The sequence below is a fragment of the Macrobrachium nipponense genome, chromosome 44 (assembly GCF_015104395.2).
Source record: "Macrobrachium nipponense isolate FS-2020 chromosome 44, ASM1510439v2, whole genome shotgun sequence".
Classification (NCBI taxonomy): domain Eukaryota; kingdom Metazoa; phylum Arthropoda; class Malacostraca; order Decapoda; family Palaemonidae; genus Macrobrachium; species Macrobrachium nipponense.
Genome location: NC_087221.1, coordinates 35,257,585 through 35,274,922, shown reverse-complemented (window position 1 = coordinate 35,274,922; position 17,338 = coordinate 35,257,585). Strand labels below are relative to the sequence as shown.

The following is a 17,338-nucleotide window of genomic DNA, read 5'->3' as shown; positions in this document are numbered from 1 at the left end:
CTTATTAAAAGACTTATCTGAACTGGTAAAATAACTGGAGATTATTTTGCATTAGCATAATTTGAACTAGGAATAAAGAACACCAAGGAACATATATCACTGCAAAACGATTTGGAAACTGGGTGTCTTGCAAAACAATCTGCAACAGCATCTAACTATAAAGAGAAACAGTTAACTTAACCCTACTGTTTTCCTAACCAATTAAGTGAACTGGTTTCTGATTTAGTTGGTTGCTCTTCTTATCATTAAGCGGACTGGTTATCTTGTTTTTGTTTACAAATTCTCTTGGCAATAAAACTAAATGGTTCCAGTATTCCATTATTAACAAAAAAATAGGTTACTCTCTTTAAATGCTACGCACTGACATTATATACAGTATACTGTATAAACATATATACATGAATTATTCAGCCACCGAGATAAATATCTATGAATTATGGCTGATATTGATAATAAATGTATAATTCTCTGTCGGTCGTCAGAATGTAATTAAAGAAAAAATATTTACCATTAAAAAAAAAAACAATTTAGGGAAAGAACTGACCAGACTTCCCGTATATACTAAAATGAATTATGCAGTGATTGATGGTGTATTGGAGACCCATTCTTCGGTTGTTTATGTAGTTTTTATTTTTATTTTTTGTAGACTTTTGTATTTCAGATGAGATAATGACGTTCAAATTTCACTATTAAGTCCTCCCCCCTAAAATGAAAAACAATTTTCTATCTTTATCTACCTAGCTGCTCAATCCTGATAGCAGATATCAAAGTCATAGTAATAGGAGCAGTTATAGCATAACAGCATAAAAAAACTACTATTCATACAATAGCAATAGTAACGGAACATTTGAACAGCTATTCCTAATCATGTAACAGAACAGTAGTGGTAATAAAAGTATATTAAGACGCATATATGTAACAGCAGCCTGGCAGGGCACTGAAAGTAGATGTTCTCGTAATAAGAAAAAATAATATTAATTGTTTTCACATGAGGTGAAGCTAAATGAACCCCAACGCCAAGATCTTTTTCTGTCTGTGAGGTATCACAAGATATCGAATGAAAATGAATGATAGTAAAATATACATCTATATTGTAGCATATAATTCAATAATCTCCTTCTACATGGAATGCTAGAATTTCTTTTTGTAAATCATGCTGTAAAAAGAGAGAGAGAGAAAAAAAATATGGAATAATCCTTATAGACGAAGTTCCTAGGCCTTAGTATAGAGATCACTTTGATTATTTCAATGTTTCGTTAACGAAACGTCAAAGACACGTTTTCATTTAGTGGAACGGATCAGAAAATAAAAATTTTCTCATATCTAAACATTATTTGCAACAATTCAATATACAGGTTTCCTTCTTTTAATCTCTGTAACATGCTAAATACTATTTATAGCGTACTAGTATATGAAAAAAATATATGATATATACCTATGAATTCATACACGCACAGTACGTGCGAACTATGTTGTAAGTTTGTGTGTGGTTCATTAAAAGTGTTGCTTTAAGGGGGCTGTCGACCCCTTCCACAGGAATTTGACACAAATGATGCTTCCTGGTTCTAGTACCATGGACGGTTTTATCCTTGCCTGAATTACCAGGCGGCAGATATAGTACCAATCTTCTTTCACGAGAAATTATCGCATGGCTCAACGCTTCACATCGACTTCTTTGTAGTGCCAAAATTTCTCGTCAAATAAATCAGTCACTAACAGGGGTAGCGGTAGTAATAGTAGTAGTAGTAGACGGAATTTGCCTTTGGAACGGCTTCCTTGCTCGTTCTATTTCTCCTTGCTTGATACAAACGCAGCCGTCTACCATTTCTTCGCACTGAAGGGAAAGAAGAAAGAGTTTGTCGAGGTTAAACAATGTTCTATGTAAGTCTTAGAAGGAGGAGATGATTTCGATAAACTAAACTATGAGAGGCTAGAGAGCTCTCAGATCACAGATTGGACGGTAATTTTCTCTATAAATTCCTATTAACTATTCTCTCGTCGCGGACAGATGACAAGTCTGCTGATTCCTTTCACTGTAGTAAATCTCTTGCTTCTGCATGAAGGTCATAAGGCAAACGAAGTGCATAGTGGATCGATCATTCTCTGTAACACACAAAAACTCAGGTTTTCCGAATTCGGTCTCAGCCATCTGCTCGAATGAGACTCGCCCAAGAATCTAAGATGCAAGGAATGGATGATTAGTGTACGTACATAGTCTCCTTTACCCTTTTCCGATGTAGATCAAAGAAAACGCACTCACGCCATTTAAAGAAAACGTAGTCACGCCTTTTACATTTCCAAGCACAAGCAGCAGTGGCATTTAAGAAGAATGGTATTTACGATACAGTATGGCGTAGAGATCGGATCTTTCCAGGAGTGGCGGAGGCTGTCGACTTGTCGCTGCTGGAGGGCTGGACATCAGCCGCAATGGGTTGGATTCCTTCGCTTTCACGGGGCTCTTCGGGGGTGGTGGGGGAGGAGGCGACGGCACCACGTTAGGCGGCAGAGTGGCCGGCTGGAATGTTGCGAGGCCATTCTGTCATATGGTGGGCAGGTGGTCGAAATTGCGCGAGCCACGAGTGGGCCCGTTTCGCATGTCCGGAGAGGAGGAGTTCGAGAAGGATCCCTGTCCCGTGGATCCGGTGTTGGTCAGTTGAGGGAATAACATGGACCCGGACACATTTGAGTTCTGCTGGATAACAGAAACGGGAATTGTGACTAAAAGTCTGCCTTGCATGCTTGAAGGAGTAACCATAAGAAAATCAGATACTCATTTTGAAATTGGACGTATAAATATTCATACATGCATTACGTTTTATAACACTTTAAATATCTACCTATTTTTTTTCAGCAGTTGTGTGATGGACAATATCATCATAATATCATATACTGGAAATCTACTTCGCACAGACTGAAAAACAAAACTACCCAAGGAAATACCTTAACAACACTGAATAATGAAAGTAATTAACATTAAAAGTTCGGAAAGGCTGGTTTGATTGGCTCCCTACAAACAACACAAGATTAGCAGTGGGATCTAGGCTAAGCTATGTTTGGAATGTGTAGCTGAACACCTTACTCCTCTACAAGATAAGATGTGGGGCCTAAGTTAAGTTGAGAATGTCTAGTTGGAGCACTCCTTGCTACAAAAGCTTATCCCTGGACTCTTTAAGTTGAATTAGGTTCAAATCAATTGGCCAATATTGGTCTCGCCTACCCAGAGTATTCTCTGGGTTCTAAGCAATTAGGTTTGGTTAGTTGTGCTAGATCCAAGCTACTCAAAGAGTGATCTTTGGGGATATAATTGACTGGAAGGTTTAGTAGATTGGACTACTTCTCTGAGAGTGATCTTTGGGGATATAATTGACTGGAAGGTTTAGTAGATTGGACTACTTCTCTGAGAGTGATCTTTGGGGGTATCTAAGTAATTGAAAAGTTTGGCTGGTTGCACTAGACCTTTGCTACTCAAGTGTGATCCTTGGGCGTCTGACTGAAAGGTTTTGCTGATTGAACTAGATCCCTGTTACTCACTTTGGGGGTCTAAGATATGGAACTAGTTCTTTATATTCATACCGAATTTTACTATATAAATAAGGTGGGTTCAGAATACTTGACTAGACTAGCTCCCGATACACTGTGAGCTCCGAGGTCTGAGTTAACTTGAGGCTGGAGTAGTTGATTTCACTGGGTAGCTACTATCCAGACTAGACTCCATGTTAAAGCTAGAACATTCAGCTGAAGAGGTTCCCTACTACCCAGATTGGGTTTCATGGTCAAAATTAAGTTTGGGAATTTAAGCTAGGAAAGAATGTTCGGGAAGGTACTTCACATATAGGGTATTAATTTAACGGTTGAGGTAAAAAGGGAAAAAATTGACATGAAATCCGTGAACTTTGTCTATTTGTCGGTATAGTATAAATTTTCTCAGATCATTTGTCAACAATTAAACCATGCTTTCTAGATTATGTTCTCTACGTAATGGCAGACTTACCTCATTTATGAAAAAAGGCAGTTTGAGATGACGAGTCTTTAAAAAAGAATAAAAAAAATAAGTTTCATGAATATTTTATTACATGCAAAAGCCAAATTCAATATTTGCAATGCATCCGGGAAAATACCTACCCTTCTAATTTTTTCGAATTCCTGAAGTTCATGATCTGGTAATTTGAAGCTATATCCGTTGAAGTAATCGTGACTCAATAACTGTTCACAAGTCCAGCGTTTACTTGGATCTTTGTCTAAACATTTCTGGGAGAAAAGAATGAAAATTGGTGAACGAAGCTTCTACCATTGAAGCAGGCTACAAGTATCTAACTTTACTAAACACAACTTGAAAATTTATCACTTTACTCAATGCATATATACAGAATTTTTCATACATTTTATACCTTCAAAAAAAAAATATATTTTTCATATAAACATGAATGAATTGAAGTCTCCTAAAGTTCTTGATTATCTGAAATACAATTATCTGAAATACAAAAGACAATTGCTTATGTTGTTATATATTAAATTTTACCGCTTATTTTCTCTATCCCGAAGATATTGCTGAAAATGAAAATGTTCACCGAACATTTTTCAACATTACATAAGCCGGTGAGCAAAAAAGAAAGCAAGAAAGAAAAAAAACGTCTGGTCAGGTTGAAAATGCCTGCGTAAGACTAAACCAAGGTTTAAAAAAATCTTTTGATCTAATGTTCAATAAACAGAAACAACTTTTACAAATAAGAGCACACAATTCTGACTGGTCCAAAGTACATCATGAACAACGAGACAAACAAATTAACGCCAAATCTCGCCTTTTGGTTACCTTAAGAAAATCGAGTCCTGCCGTGAAATCTTTGGGCATCCTGCTATCTATGGACTCTCTGGTATCAGGTTCTGGGACAGTGAGGCCGCGGAAAAATTCGTTGTTCCTGAATATCTGCATGTGGTGAGGCAGCAGATCACCTGCGGGAAAAGGTCTGGGTTGACAAAGAGGTTATAAGTCACACATAGATATTTGGGTTAATTCTCGCCTTTCCTGTATGGGAACTGTCATCGTCCATTCCATCTCAAAAGACTCTGACCTATCTTTTCAATTATGCTGACATTTTGACGGCTTGTGTAATCGTCACATTTCTTCCAATTCCAATTTTGATAACCCAGCACGTACTAGGTAAGCAGTGCACTCTAACATCTCCAGTTATTTTTTTTATGCAATTTGCATTAAAGCCAGGCACTCAGTTCCATAAAGGAGAATTGGTTCAAATCCTTCCTATAATCCAGCACAGTATATATATATATATATATATATATATATATAATATATATATATATATATATATATATATATATATATACACTGTTCTTGACAAGGTCTTAGTAAAGACGAAAGCGCTTGGATTTCTGCCAATTATTTTCTTGTGGTATTCGCATATTTAATGAAGTCACGTGCATCTACTGTGATTTTTTAAGCATATATATATATATATATATATATATATATATATATATATATATATATATATATATATATATATCAGTCGATGCAAGGTGAAGGACATCCTTTTTTCCCATTATATGTACTTTCATTGTCGCGACGTTTCAAGACATAAAAGTCCCATTATCAAGCTAAAAAAAAAAAAAAGATAAAACAAAAGTTAAAATCACAAACTCGGAATACATATTAAAAGTTTAAAAAGTTTACAAATATAAAAAACAAGTACAAGAGTAGGGAGGAGTCAATACCATAAGGTGCTGAAAGCACAGACCGAGCGACATTTCGGGCCGGGTCAGCTTCGACTTGAACTTACGAGAGATACAGAGGTGTTGAGGAAGACTGGGTGTTTAACTGCGGAAGGAGTTGTTTAATGAAAAGTGATTCTAAAATAGCTAAATGCTGTTCGTTAGGGGATCGTCCTATAATTTTAAAATCTTTGTAATTCATGTCATGTTTACATTTCTTTGTATGTTCGCGTATGCATGAAAACTCAGAAGAAGTAAAACATCGGGTACAGTCAGGCTGGAACAACTGGAGAGCGGCCTCTGGAGTTCTTTGTGACAAAAGAGTGCCGCTTAGGTTAAAAGGAAAATTTCACAAGACGGTGGTAAGAACAGCAATGCTGTATGGTACGGAAACAGCAAGCATGAGAAAAACAGAGCAGAAGAAGATGGATGTGGCAGAAATGAGAATGCTTAGGTGGATGTCTGGGGTAACAAGAGAGGATAGGATCAGAAATGACTACATAAGGGGGTCGACTAAGGTGGTGGAAGTATCAAAGAAAGTGCAGGAGGGGAGGCTGAGATGGTATGGACACCTGTTGAGGAGAGATGTGGACCACGCTGGGAGACATACTATGGGGGTGGAGGTGCAAGGAAGAAGAAGAAGAGGGAGACCACGAAAGAGATGGATGGACTGTGAGAGAGGAGACTTACAAGAGAAGGGAATTGATGAGACAGAAGCGCAGGATAGAAATAGATGGAAACAGCTCATCCGAAACGGCGACCCCATATAAAAATGGGAACAAGCTGGGAAGAAGAAGAAGAAGAAGAAGAGTATGCATGAAAACTCAAGATTAGTTAATTTGACACCTTTTCTATAACTAACGCCTCGATGAGTCTAATCTCACTTAGAGTAACCTCCGTGTGGAGCCGACGTACTTCCCTAGATTACATCTAGGGCACTGATGACTCCTGAGGTTATCAGTGGATTGAGTTTCTCCTTGTGTTTAAACAAAGATCTAATATTCATTTGGTTGCAATTGCAGGAAAAAAACTTTCTATTAACAGTTTCAATTCACAGTAGAAATTTTTTTATGAATAAGTGGGACACTTGCAAACAATCGTAATTTTGGCACTGTTGGTATTTTAATTTTAGTCTGGGAGATATTGTTCAAGAATTTGTACAGGTGTTTATAAAAAAGTTTTGATGGAAAGCAATTGTCAGTGAAATATTGGTGGAGATAGGTAATTTCATTGTGAAAATGATTCCAGTTAGACGTTATGTTAAAAGCCCTATGAAAGAGGGTAGACATGGAGTTTAGTTTAAAATTATAAAAACAGTTGCTATAAAAATTCGATCCCAGGCCGGTAAACGTTTCCTTTCTAAAAACCGTGGTGTAAAAATGATCATCATATCTAAAAAACGGTTACATCCAAAAATGGCAGTTTATTTTCCTTTTCATATTCAATTGTGAAATTAATGTTAGGATGTATTTCATTGGCATAATCAAGAAATTTGTCAGCCTGATCTTTATCTCTGAACAATAGGAAGGTATCATCCACATACCTATTATAAAATAATGGATGATAGGCCAAAGGACAGTTGTCCAGTATGCGTTCCTCCAGGGAGCACATAAAAATGTTTGCAAAGGTGGGACCCAAAGGGGATCCCATCGTCATACCATCAACCTGAATGTAGGCTTTGCCGTTAAAAACAAAGGCTGTGTCCTGCACAGCGAGCTCGAGCAATTTTCTAAAATCAGTAAGGTTAAAATGATTAAAAGTGGCATCTGGGTCAGTAAAAATACGGCTAACAATAATATCAATGGTTTCTTCTACCGGTACATTAGTAAAAAGACACTCCACATCCATGCTAACCATAAATAAGTCTGAATCCTGAGGTAAGATTTTTTCTTTAAAATGTTCTGAATTCTTACAACTATAGATATTGGTAGTTAAAGGCGCTAGGAGAGGTACAAGAAATTTGGCAATTTTGTAATTAGAAGTGGTATAGGAGGTGAGAATAGGCCTCATTGGTATGCCATCTTTATGGATTTTAGGTGACCCATACATCACCCCATATGAGGCACCTGTGCTATATAATGAAGTATAAGTATTTTCAGTAATGATTTTCGAGTCTTTAAGGTATTTCAAAAAACGGTTGATTCGGTCTTCTATCTTAAAGATAGCAGAATATTGAGGTTCTCCTGTCTTTTTGAATTTCGATTCATCTCCTAAGATATTTTCCATCTTTTGTATGTGTTCGTATTTATTTAGTATTACAGTACCTTTTCCCTTGCCAGGTTTTGCTATTGTTAAGTCTTTTCGTTTCCCAAGTTCTTTAAGAATATTCAAGTCGTTCTTAGAAAAGAATGGAGTCCAACGAGCAGTTAAATTGTTAAAAGTTTTATGAGCTAAACCTTGTAGTTGTGATCGAATTTTAGGTACATCTACATCGAGGCGGAGGTTAAGAAGTCTAGCAAATAATGATTCCATAGATCCAAAGAATTGGTTATATGAAGGTTTAAAGCAAGATAGGCAAAAATCCAATCCTAAAGAAAGCAGAAACTCTTCTCTCTTAGATAATTTGATATCGATATATTAAACACAGTTTTATTATTGTTCGAAAAAGAAGGAATAAATACACCTAGCTTTCTCAGTTTTCTCTCGCGAGTACATCGGACCATTAATACATAATCAGCAATACATTTATTAAACAGATATTTAAAAACAATGCGATCAATGATGGATAAATTATCTGTAATATGTTTATATATATATATATATATATATATATATATATACATACATATCTTTAAAAATTTACTTTACCATGCAGTCACTTCCACACGCTTATAAAAAAAAAGAAAAAAAAAAAGAAAAGAAAAAAGGAGACAATCATCAGGACAGTGATGAATACATAATTGTGCAGGTCATTACGCCAGCACACAGCAGAGTCGAGTACCGAGGTAAATACGCCAAAATACTCCGATATCATCTTTAAATTACCCACAATTTGCCCACTTCCCGAGTCGTTGGACGAAATGACTCGAGCTGCACGTGGAAAAGAAATAAAAATCTCTAAAAAGTATCTTCTTCCTTCATCCTGGTTTCCTCTCGTAGGCCTGGTAAACCACAGGTCATATCACCTTACAGCTACAAAACAAAACACTAAGGATTCTTAGATCTTTTACCTTATGGTAATTCAGCGTGACTTTGATGATGATAATAATAATAATAATAATAATAATAATAATAATAATAATAATAATAATAATAATAATAATAATCTAGAATCTAGAAAAACTAGAGGCTGAAGTAGCTCCAGGACTCATGCAGAAGAGTGTGATCCTAGAAACGGCGCACATAGTAAGAAAAGTGATGGACTCCTAAGGAGGCAGGATGCAACCCGGAACCCCACACTATAAATACCACCCAGTCGAATTGGAAGACTGTGATAAAAAAAAAATACTCTTAAAATTCTGTTGTATAAACTGTACTTTCTTCAATTGGTATAGCATTGCTGTTTACTCGTCTCGTGTATTTTTATAATGAAAAATTGGTTAGAAATTGACAAGAAGCTTCGAGTTGAACAGCGATAGAAACTAGACAGATTTCGTATACGGAGATGATGCTGTTCTGATCACAAACCTTGCACATCAGAAAAAAATCATATATCTAGGTAGATGTGACTTTAGAATACCTAAGAAACACCGAAATGATCAGGACTAAGTGTGAACAAAGGGATAAAAAAAAAATCAATTCGAACAATTGACAGGCTGATAAAGTTTTTGAATGCAAATGGACTAAATATTGAGATTTAGATAAAATAGTGAACAGCGAATTTGATATCTTTTACATCACCTAAAGTGTCTTATATGCCCATTTCTGTCGATTTTTACCACAATTAAAAAAAATCTAAAACGGAGATTTGTTCATATGTCAAATAAATTTCTCACTACTAAGACTCTGTCATTGCTTACCAATAATGAAGAGCAAGATAAACTGAATGGAATATATAGAATTTGGGCCAAATGCCAAACGCTTGGACCTATGAGGTCAGTTAGCGCTGAAATGGAAATTGCAGTAACGAGGTTTGGAAGGTGTAACAGGAGGAAAACCTCACAGGGTGGAAAGTAAGATGAATTTGAACGGAGCTACAGTAAAAAAAAAGAATGAAGGGGGTTGCAGCAAGATAAATTGAGAACTTCCCACCTCACCTAGCAAACAAGTCACTCGCAAGTGTAAATGATCCTTACCGAGAGTTTTCCTGATCAGGTAGAGTTGGTCGACATCCGATTTGCCAGGCCACAGAGCCTCCCCCTTGACCATCTCGGCCAAGACGCAGCCGATAGCCCAGACATCTACTGCAGGGCCGTACTGCGTGTCTCCTACGAGCAGCTCTGGTGCTCTGTACCATCTCGTGGCTACGTAGTCCGTGTAGTTCTCTCCAGGACCTGGTAGGGATGTTCAAGGTAAGGCGTCAGGACGACTGTCAATTGTAGTTGATTTATGTATGAATATACATTCACGTACATTTACGTAAGTATGTGTGTACACTCTATATATTTATTACATATTTGTTATATATATATATATATATAATATATATATATATATATATATATATATATACACATAAAGAAAAAGAAAAATCATAACTAGAAAAACGTAACATAGAAGATAGTATTTCGTATTACAGTTATCCACAAAAATTTAATTATGGACTATTACCAATTAGCAAAGGTCTCTGCCTAAGAAGGCGTTACCCACATTAAACGGTTCCTGCCTCGAATTCAGTATAAATGACAGTCAAAAGTGGCTGAAACCGAAAATAAGATTGGTAATGAAGAGATTAGAAATCCTGGCCGGTTACGAAGATTCACACACGTAGCTGAACACTTACTTTGGTCTTGATTTGCATAAAGGGAATTCTTGATAGCATATGTTGCCACTACAAGTTTTGTATGTCAGCCCAAAATCTCCTTTTTCTTCCACTACGGAATTTTAATCTTTGAATCTATCCAAAAATTCTCCCACAAATGAACCTATTTCATTGACAATTAAAATCATATCAATTCAACATATACACTGTCGATGATGAATTTAAATATCTTCCATTTCAAAAGCACATAAATTTATATACCCATTTCATTCATAGCCAAATTCTATAACGTATAAAACCGGTTAAATTATCTTGCCATTTTGTTCCATTAGTGATTTTTTTTTTTAAATGATAAAAAAGACGACTTCATTCAACGAACTTTTCTTTCTATGTAGTATTTGCCTTCTTCCTTACCATTCTCCCTCCACACATCATACCTTTCCTTCCGTGAATTCTCAGAGAGAGAGAGAGAGAGAGAGAGAGAGAGAGAGAGAGAGAGAGAGAGAGAGAGAGAGAGAGATCCACTGAACTCACTGAGCATTCTGGCAAAACCGAAATCGCAGAGTTTGACGACGCCATCCTTCGTGAGTAGAATGTTCTCGGGCTTGACATCTCGGTGGATGCAATTGGAATCGTGACAGAACTTAACTGCCGTCACCAACTGGAAGGTGATCCGTTTGGTTAACTCTGGGGGACATCTGAAATAAATAAATAAATAAATAAATAAATAAATAAATTAATTAATAAATGAAAGAAAGAATGTATCAATCTATACTATCTGAGGCAAAAATCTATTAGCTACAGATCAAGCAAGGAAAAAAATATATTATGGCATGCCCTGTCGGTATGAGTGTTTAATTTATTGCAAGGAAGTTGACGAGTAAGAATTCTAGAAGTATCCCCTTATATTATCAGTAACGTTTTCTTTAGGTACTGTAACGTGTAAGATGTTGATAGAAAACGAACTTAATCACTAATTCTTAGAACTGATAATAATTTAAACCACGAAACATAGATCTGCACAAAACCAAAACAATTTGCTGGCATATTCAGACAAAGTAATGAACATCACTGTGATAGCTGTAATTTTCAAGAAAAAAATATACTCAGAATACAAGAAAAAATCCGAAACTAAAACGATTTGGCGTTACCAAACTTAGTATCGTATCAACTGACTCAAAATTAAAATAATTAAAATATTCTTAGGTTTTTATTTTGTAAAACGTGTTCATATTCTTAAGCCGTGGATTTGAGGGTTTTAACTAATGAAAATACTCGCGGAGTTATAAAATACAGAAACAATATAATATAATAAAAACAGGAGAGCATTCTTCCACTTGTAATGTAAATAAGAGGAATGTGTTCCAGCTTGGGTAAATTTTATTGACGTTCGTAAAAAAAAAAAAAAAAAAAAAAAAAAATCTGTGCTCATAGGAAAAAAACACTTATAACTGACTGTAGTAACGCTGAAATCTATATAGCCTTCAATAGCGATCCATAACCAGTGTCGGTGTTGGTATGAGAGAGGAATATTGATAAAGCATACTCTGATAATAGTAGTATTAGCCGTATGTCAGCAAAACACACACATACGTGTTATTCATTTTCCAGCGAGGTTGGAAAATGAATAACGCGAGCCTGAACAAATCTTCATACCAAATAAACTTAGGGAAGTCAATTTGGCGTTGTGCACAACAATATACTTTACTGACATGGAATTTTTTTGTTCGTAAAGGTATTAGCTCCCAGATATACAAAAATTATACGTGAGAAGATGCAACAGTTCACCATAATCCGGAATACTGAATGTTTTTATCTTCTGCGCATGCGCGTTTATGTGAAGTTTTCTTATGTTTATGCAGTGTTGTGGGTATCTAAGTGTGGGTGTAAATGGTGAGAGATTGCGTGTCAATGAGAGAGAGAGAGGAGAGAGAGAGAGAGAGAGAGAGAGAGAGAGAGAGAGAACTTACCCCTTCGGATGTTTTTCCAGTTCATTCAGAACCGTGTGGTCACAGAACTCGAAGACCAGATGCAGTTTCCTCTTCCTCCGGAATACTTCGATGAGGTTTATCAAATTGGGATGTTTTAGTTGCTGGAAAAAAAGAAAATAAAATTTATCAATTATCAGTTATAATTGCTAAGTAGTTTACTTTCAAGTAATCTCATTATAACAAAGGCAGTGTATATATATATATATATATTATATATATATATATATATATATATATATATATATATATATATATATATATATATATATAAATGACTGGTAAAAATGTTCTGTTACAACAGAATTCCATCTAATAAAAGGAGCCCATAAAAACACCAAAATATAGAGAGAAAAGTACTATATTTCAGAGACTGAAAATATATATATATATATATATATATATATATATATATATATATATATATATATATATATATATATATATATATATATATATATATGACTGGTAAAAGTGTTCGTAACAACAGAATTCCATCTAATAAAAGGAGCCCATAAAAACACCAAAATGTAGAGAAAAGTCTATATTTCAGAGACTGCTGTCTCTCTCTTCAGGTATTATGAATGAGAAAAGTTTACAGAAAAGGTGGTATTTATACCAAGAGATTCGTCCACAAGTAAGCCAATTTAGGTCACCCCCGCTGATAATCTTCCTTTAATCTTCTTAAGCGTTGGTTGAATGAACACTGCGTCGACGATGTCTGATGTCCAATTCCCTTTTGAGATGTTCATTACCTGCTTCTCTTTTATTAAGGCCGATTCCATCATTTGACTCTTGTACCGGCAGTTGCTGCTATAAATTACACGTGACATATTCCAGTTTATTCTATGGTTATGTTCATTTATATGGTTGAAAATAGCTGAGTTCTGTTGTCCATACCTAACTGACCGTTTGTGTTGTATTAATCTCTGGGGAAGTGATTTACCTGTAAATCCGATGTAAGATTGGTCACAGTCCTGGCATGGGATCTCATATACCCCAGAGTCTTTGGGCGATGTCTTTTGTTGGACGTTAATCAGGGATTTGGCTAAGGTATTTGGGTAGGTAAATGCAAAAGGGTTGGATTTCCCAAGGGTGTGAGTTACTCTCTTAATCGTCTCTAGGTGGGGATTTTTATTTTATTGTTGGGTGTGTCTCTGGTCTTGTCTTTAGGGGGTCGGTAGAAAATTACGTTTGCTTTTTGAATTGCTTTCTCAATTATATGGTCAGGATACTTTAAAGATGAAAGTTGCTTGCGAATTAGTTCAAATTCTTTTTCCAGGAAATCTGGGGAACAAATTCGTAAGGCTCTTAAGAACAGGTTGCTAGCTAGACCTATCTTGATAGTATTGTCATGATAGCTAAAGTAGTGAATATATGAAAGTGAGAACGTTGGTTTTCTGTATATGGTAAATTTGTATTCTGTCGTGTCTCTGATTATTAAAACATCAAGAAAAGGAATTTTGTTGTCTGTTTCCCATTCAACTTTAAATTTGATGCTGGGCACTAATGCGTTTAATTTTGAGAGGAATTCATTAAAATTACCCCACTTATTATCCCAAAATGTTAGTATGTCATCCACGTATCTCATCCACAGCATGTTTTTGGGTTTTATTGCATTTATTACTGTAGTTTCAAAGTATTCCATGTACAGATTGGCTAAAATAGGACTTAAAGGACTACCCATACTACACCCGAATTTTTGCTTGTAGAATGATTCCCCGAATGAAAATACGTTATTAGATGCACATAATTCAACTAACTTTATTATTTTGTCAAGTGCCAAAGGGAAATGATCTGAATAGGGGGATAATTTTTCCCTTAAAAACTGAAGAACGTCCTGTACTGGTACTTTTGTGAATAGGGAGTCTACGTCAAGGCTTAAAAGTTTTATGTTGTGAAGTGGTATATGTGCTTCTCTGAATTTGTGACAAAAGTCTTCCGAATGTTTGATGTGACTGGGAGAAAAAGTGCCTAAAAAAGGAGAAAGGAGGCCAGCTAACCATTTAGAAATTTGTAATTGAAAGCTCCGGCGCATGAAACGATGGGTCTGAATGGAAGATTGTCTTTGTGAGTTTTGGGAAGACCATAAAAGTAGGGTAATTTAGGATTAATTACTTTAAATTTCTCTAATAGTTCAATACTCTTTTTGTCTTGGCCAATTAATCTTACTTTCCGAAAAAATTCTGTGGGAACGTTCTGGAGGGGATTTTTCGTCAGTTTTTCGTAAGTATTTGTGTCGCTAAGGAGCTGGTTGATTTTGTCGAGGTAGAAGTCTTTGTCCATTATTACAATTTTGCCGTCTTTGTCGGATCTACTTATTATAACATCTAACTTTTTTAGCGAGTGGATGGCTATCATGAATCTGCGGGGAACAGGATATTTCTTATGAAGGTCAGTTAAAGCATTTAGTAACACTCCTTTTAAACATATCTCTTCACGGCTGTAGTTTTTGTCAGATATGAATTTATCAAAAGCCACTATGAAGTCTAGGTTGTTTTTGCGGTCTGGCATAAGGGCATAAGGGCAACTGCCGGTACAAGAGTCAAATGATGGAATCGGCCTTAATAAAAGAGAAGCAGGTAATGAACATCTCAAAAGGGAATTGGACATCAGACATCGTCGACGCAGTGTTCATTCAACCAACGCTTAAGAAGATTAAAGGAAGATTATCAGCGGGGGTGACCTAAATTGGCTTACTTGTGGACGAATCTCTTGGTATAAATACCACCTTTTCTGTAAACTTTTCTCATTCATATACCTGAAGAGAGAGACAGCAGTCTCTGAAATATAGTACTTTTCTCTCTACATTTTGGTGTTTTTATGGGCTCCTTTTAATAGATATATTAAAATTATTATTATATATAATCGTAGAAGTATGAGGAAGCGGAAAATGAAGACACTACGGAGAGGAGGGAGGGCTATCTATATATATATATATATATAAATAAAAGTTTATTTTTCCTGTTTTAAACGAACTTAACGTAAAGTTTTCAGACTTAAGACTAGCCGTCGTCCAGCTTGTGGCTAAATAATCGTACAAAATGAAGGTACCTAAAGGAACCTAGGGTCGGGACTTGATGTCTCGAATCTCCCTTAATTAGGTTTATACGTAAATATAGGATAAAAGTGCACTAAGGAATACTTTTACAAATAATTTTTCAATTTATATATATATATATATATATATATATATATATATATACATATATATATATTTCTTTTTTAATCTGAAATCAACAACCTCATGTATGGTATATACATGGCCCGAAGAATGAGCCAGTGGAAGGCCCACTGAATAACGTGGAATCTCGAATGTATTGTTTGCAAATAGATCGCGTTCATGACAAACTATTATGAAAAGAATATAATTTTATTATCATTCCATTACACCTGTATACTTTGTAATTATGTTAATTAGTTAAACACCCGTCCTAAATTAAAAAGGATGAATTTGCAGCGTGCATGGCAAGTCTCATAACATCAAGCTGGGATTCATAATGTGTATATATATATATATATATATATATATATATATATATATATATATATATATATATATATATATATATATATATATATATATATGACTGGTAAAAATATTCTGTAACAACAGAATTCCATCTAATAAAAGGAGCCCATAAAAACACCAAAATATAGAGAGAAAAGTACTATATTTCAGAGACTGCTGTCTCTCTTTTCTCATTCATATACTTGAAGAGAAAGACAGCAGTCTCTGAAAATACAGTACTTTTCTCTCTATATTTTGGTGTTTTTACGGGCTCCTTTTTTATTATATTAGATATATATATATATATATATATATATATATATATATATGTATATACCCATATGTTATATTATATTATATATATACACATATACGAATGTACGAGTGTATGTGTGTATTAAGCAACTAAAACTAATTAATATCGAATAACCTACACCCAAAACGGTTTTATATGATTCGTGCTATCATCCTGACAATGATTAGAGCTTATATGCCTTTTAATGAAAGTTGCTAAGATGGCAATTGAATCACCACCCTGCTCTACCACCACGTGTGAATTAGAGACAAAAGCATCTCTCTCTCTCTCTCTCTCTCTCTCTCTCTCTCTCTCTCTCTCTCTCTCTGAATGAAAATAAAACACGAATAGCAACGGCCGTCAGCTAAAAGGGAGACACCAACAAGACAGCCGAAAAGGCCGACATTATAATGATGATGAAGGCGAACACTGATAATTACAATTGCTTGCAAAACCAACGGGCCTCCGTTGCTGCTGCTTTCGTGTCTCTCTCTCATCACGAAGAAGAAGAAAAAGAAGAAGAGGAAGAGGAAGAAGAAGAAGAAGAGAGTCTGACCCAACCACTATACATGCGAAATAATAGCCTTGTTAAAATCCAGCGTTGTTTAGTCCGTATAATTCGTCGGAATATTCTCTCTAAACGCTGCGGCCTTGTGATGAAAGGAGCATAGCGCAGTAATTTGATCAGGGCATTGCATGGCAACCTCCCACCCCCCTCTTTTTTTTAAACAGCCAGTCGGTCCTTTCCGCTTAATTGCCGTTCTTTCGTTTCTTTGATTTCATCGCACGCCGCTCCCGTCCGCCTCTTTTGTCTACATCTATAAAGGGAGGGTAATTTGAGGGGAAGAAGGGAACTAATGTCCTCATTTTGAATAAGTCTTTGGTTGGGTTTGATCAATTTAGTTTCGAGGTGGAGACAATTTACTATTTTTGGATATCAATTAAATTATATTTTT

At 35.6% G+C, this 17,338-nt stretch overlaps 1 protein-coding gene across 11 annotated transcripts in view; it reads right to left on the bottom strand.

Annotated features, from left to right (window-relative positions):
- Window positions 1-624: 624 nt before the first annotated feature.
- Window positions 625-17,338, bottom strand: part of LOC135204174 (cyclin-dependent kinase-like 4) — a 176,463-nt gene continuing 159,749 nt past the window's right edge. For 9 of the 11 annotated variants that reach the window (XM_064234222.1, XM_064234227.1, XM_064234218.1 and 6 more), the window contains 6 exons: window positions 12,559-12,680; window positions 11,123-11,286; window positions 9,963-10,160; window positions 4,811-4,950; window positions 4,123-4,248; window positions 625-2,692 (listed from right to left, as the gene is read on the bottom strand). In XM_064234222.1, coding sequence (XP_064090292.1) covers window positions 2,540-2,692; window positions 4,123-4,248; window positions 4,811-4,950; window positions 9,963-10,160; window positions 11,123-11,286; window positions 12,559-12,680 — 903 coding nt within the window. In that variant the 3' untranslated portion in view covers window positions 625-2,539. The remainder of the gene's footprint in view (window positions 2,693-4,122; window positions 4,249-4,810; window positions 4,951-9,962; window positions 10,161-11,122; window positions 11,287-12,558; window positions 12,681-17,338) is intronic. The other 2 variants (XM_064234220.1, XM_064234221.1) reach the window with 2 other exon arrangements.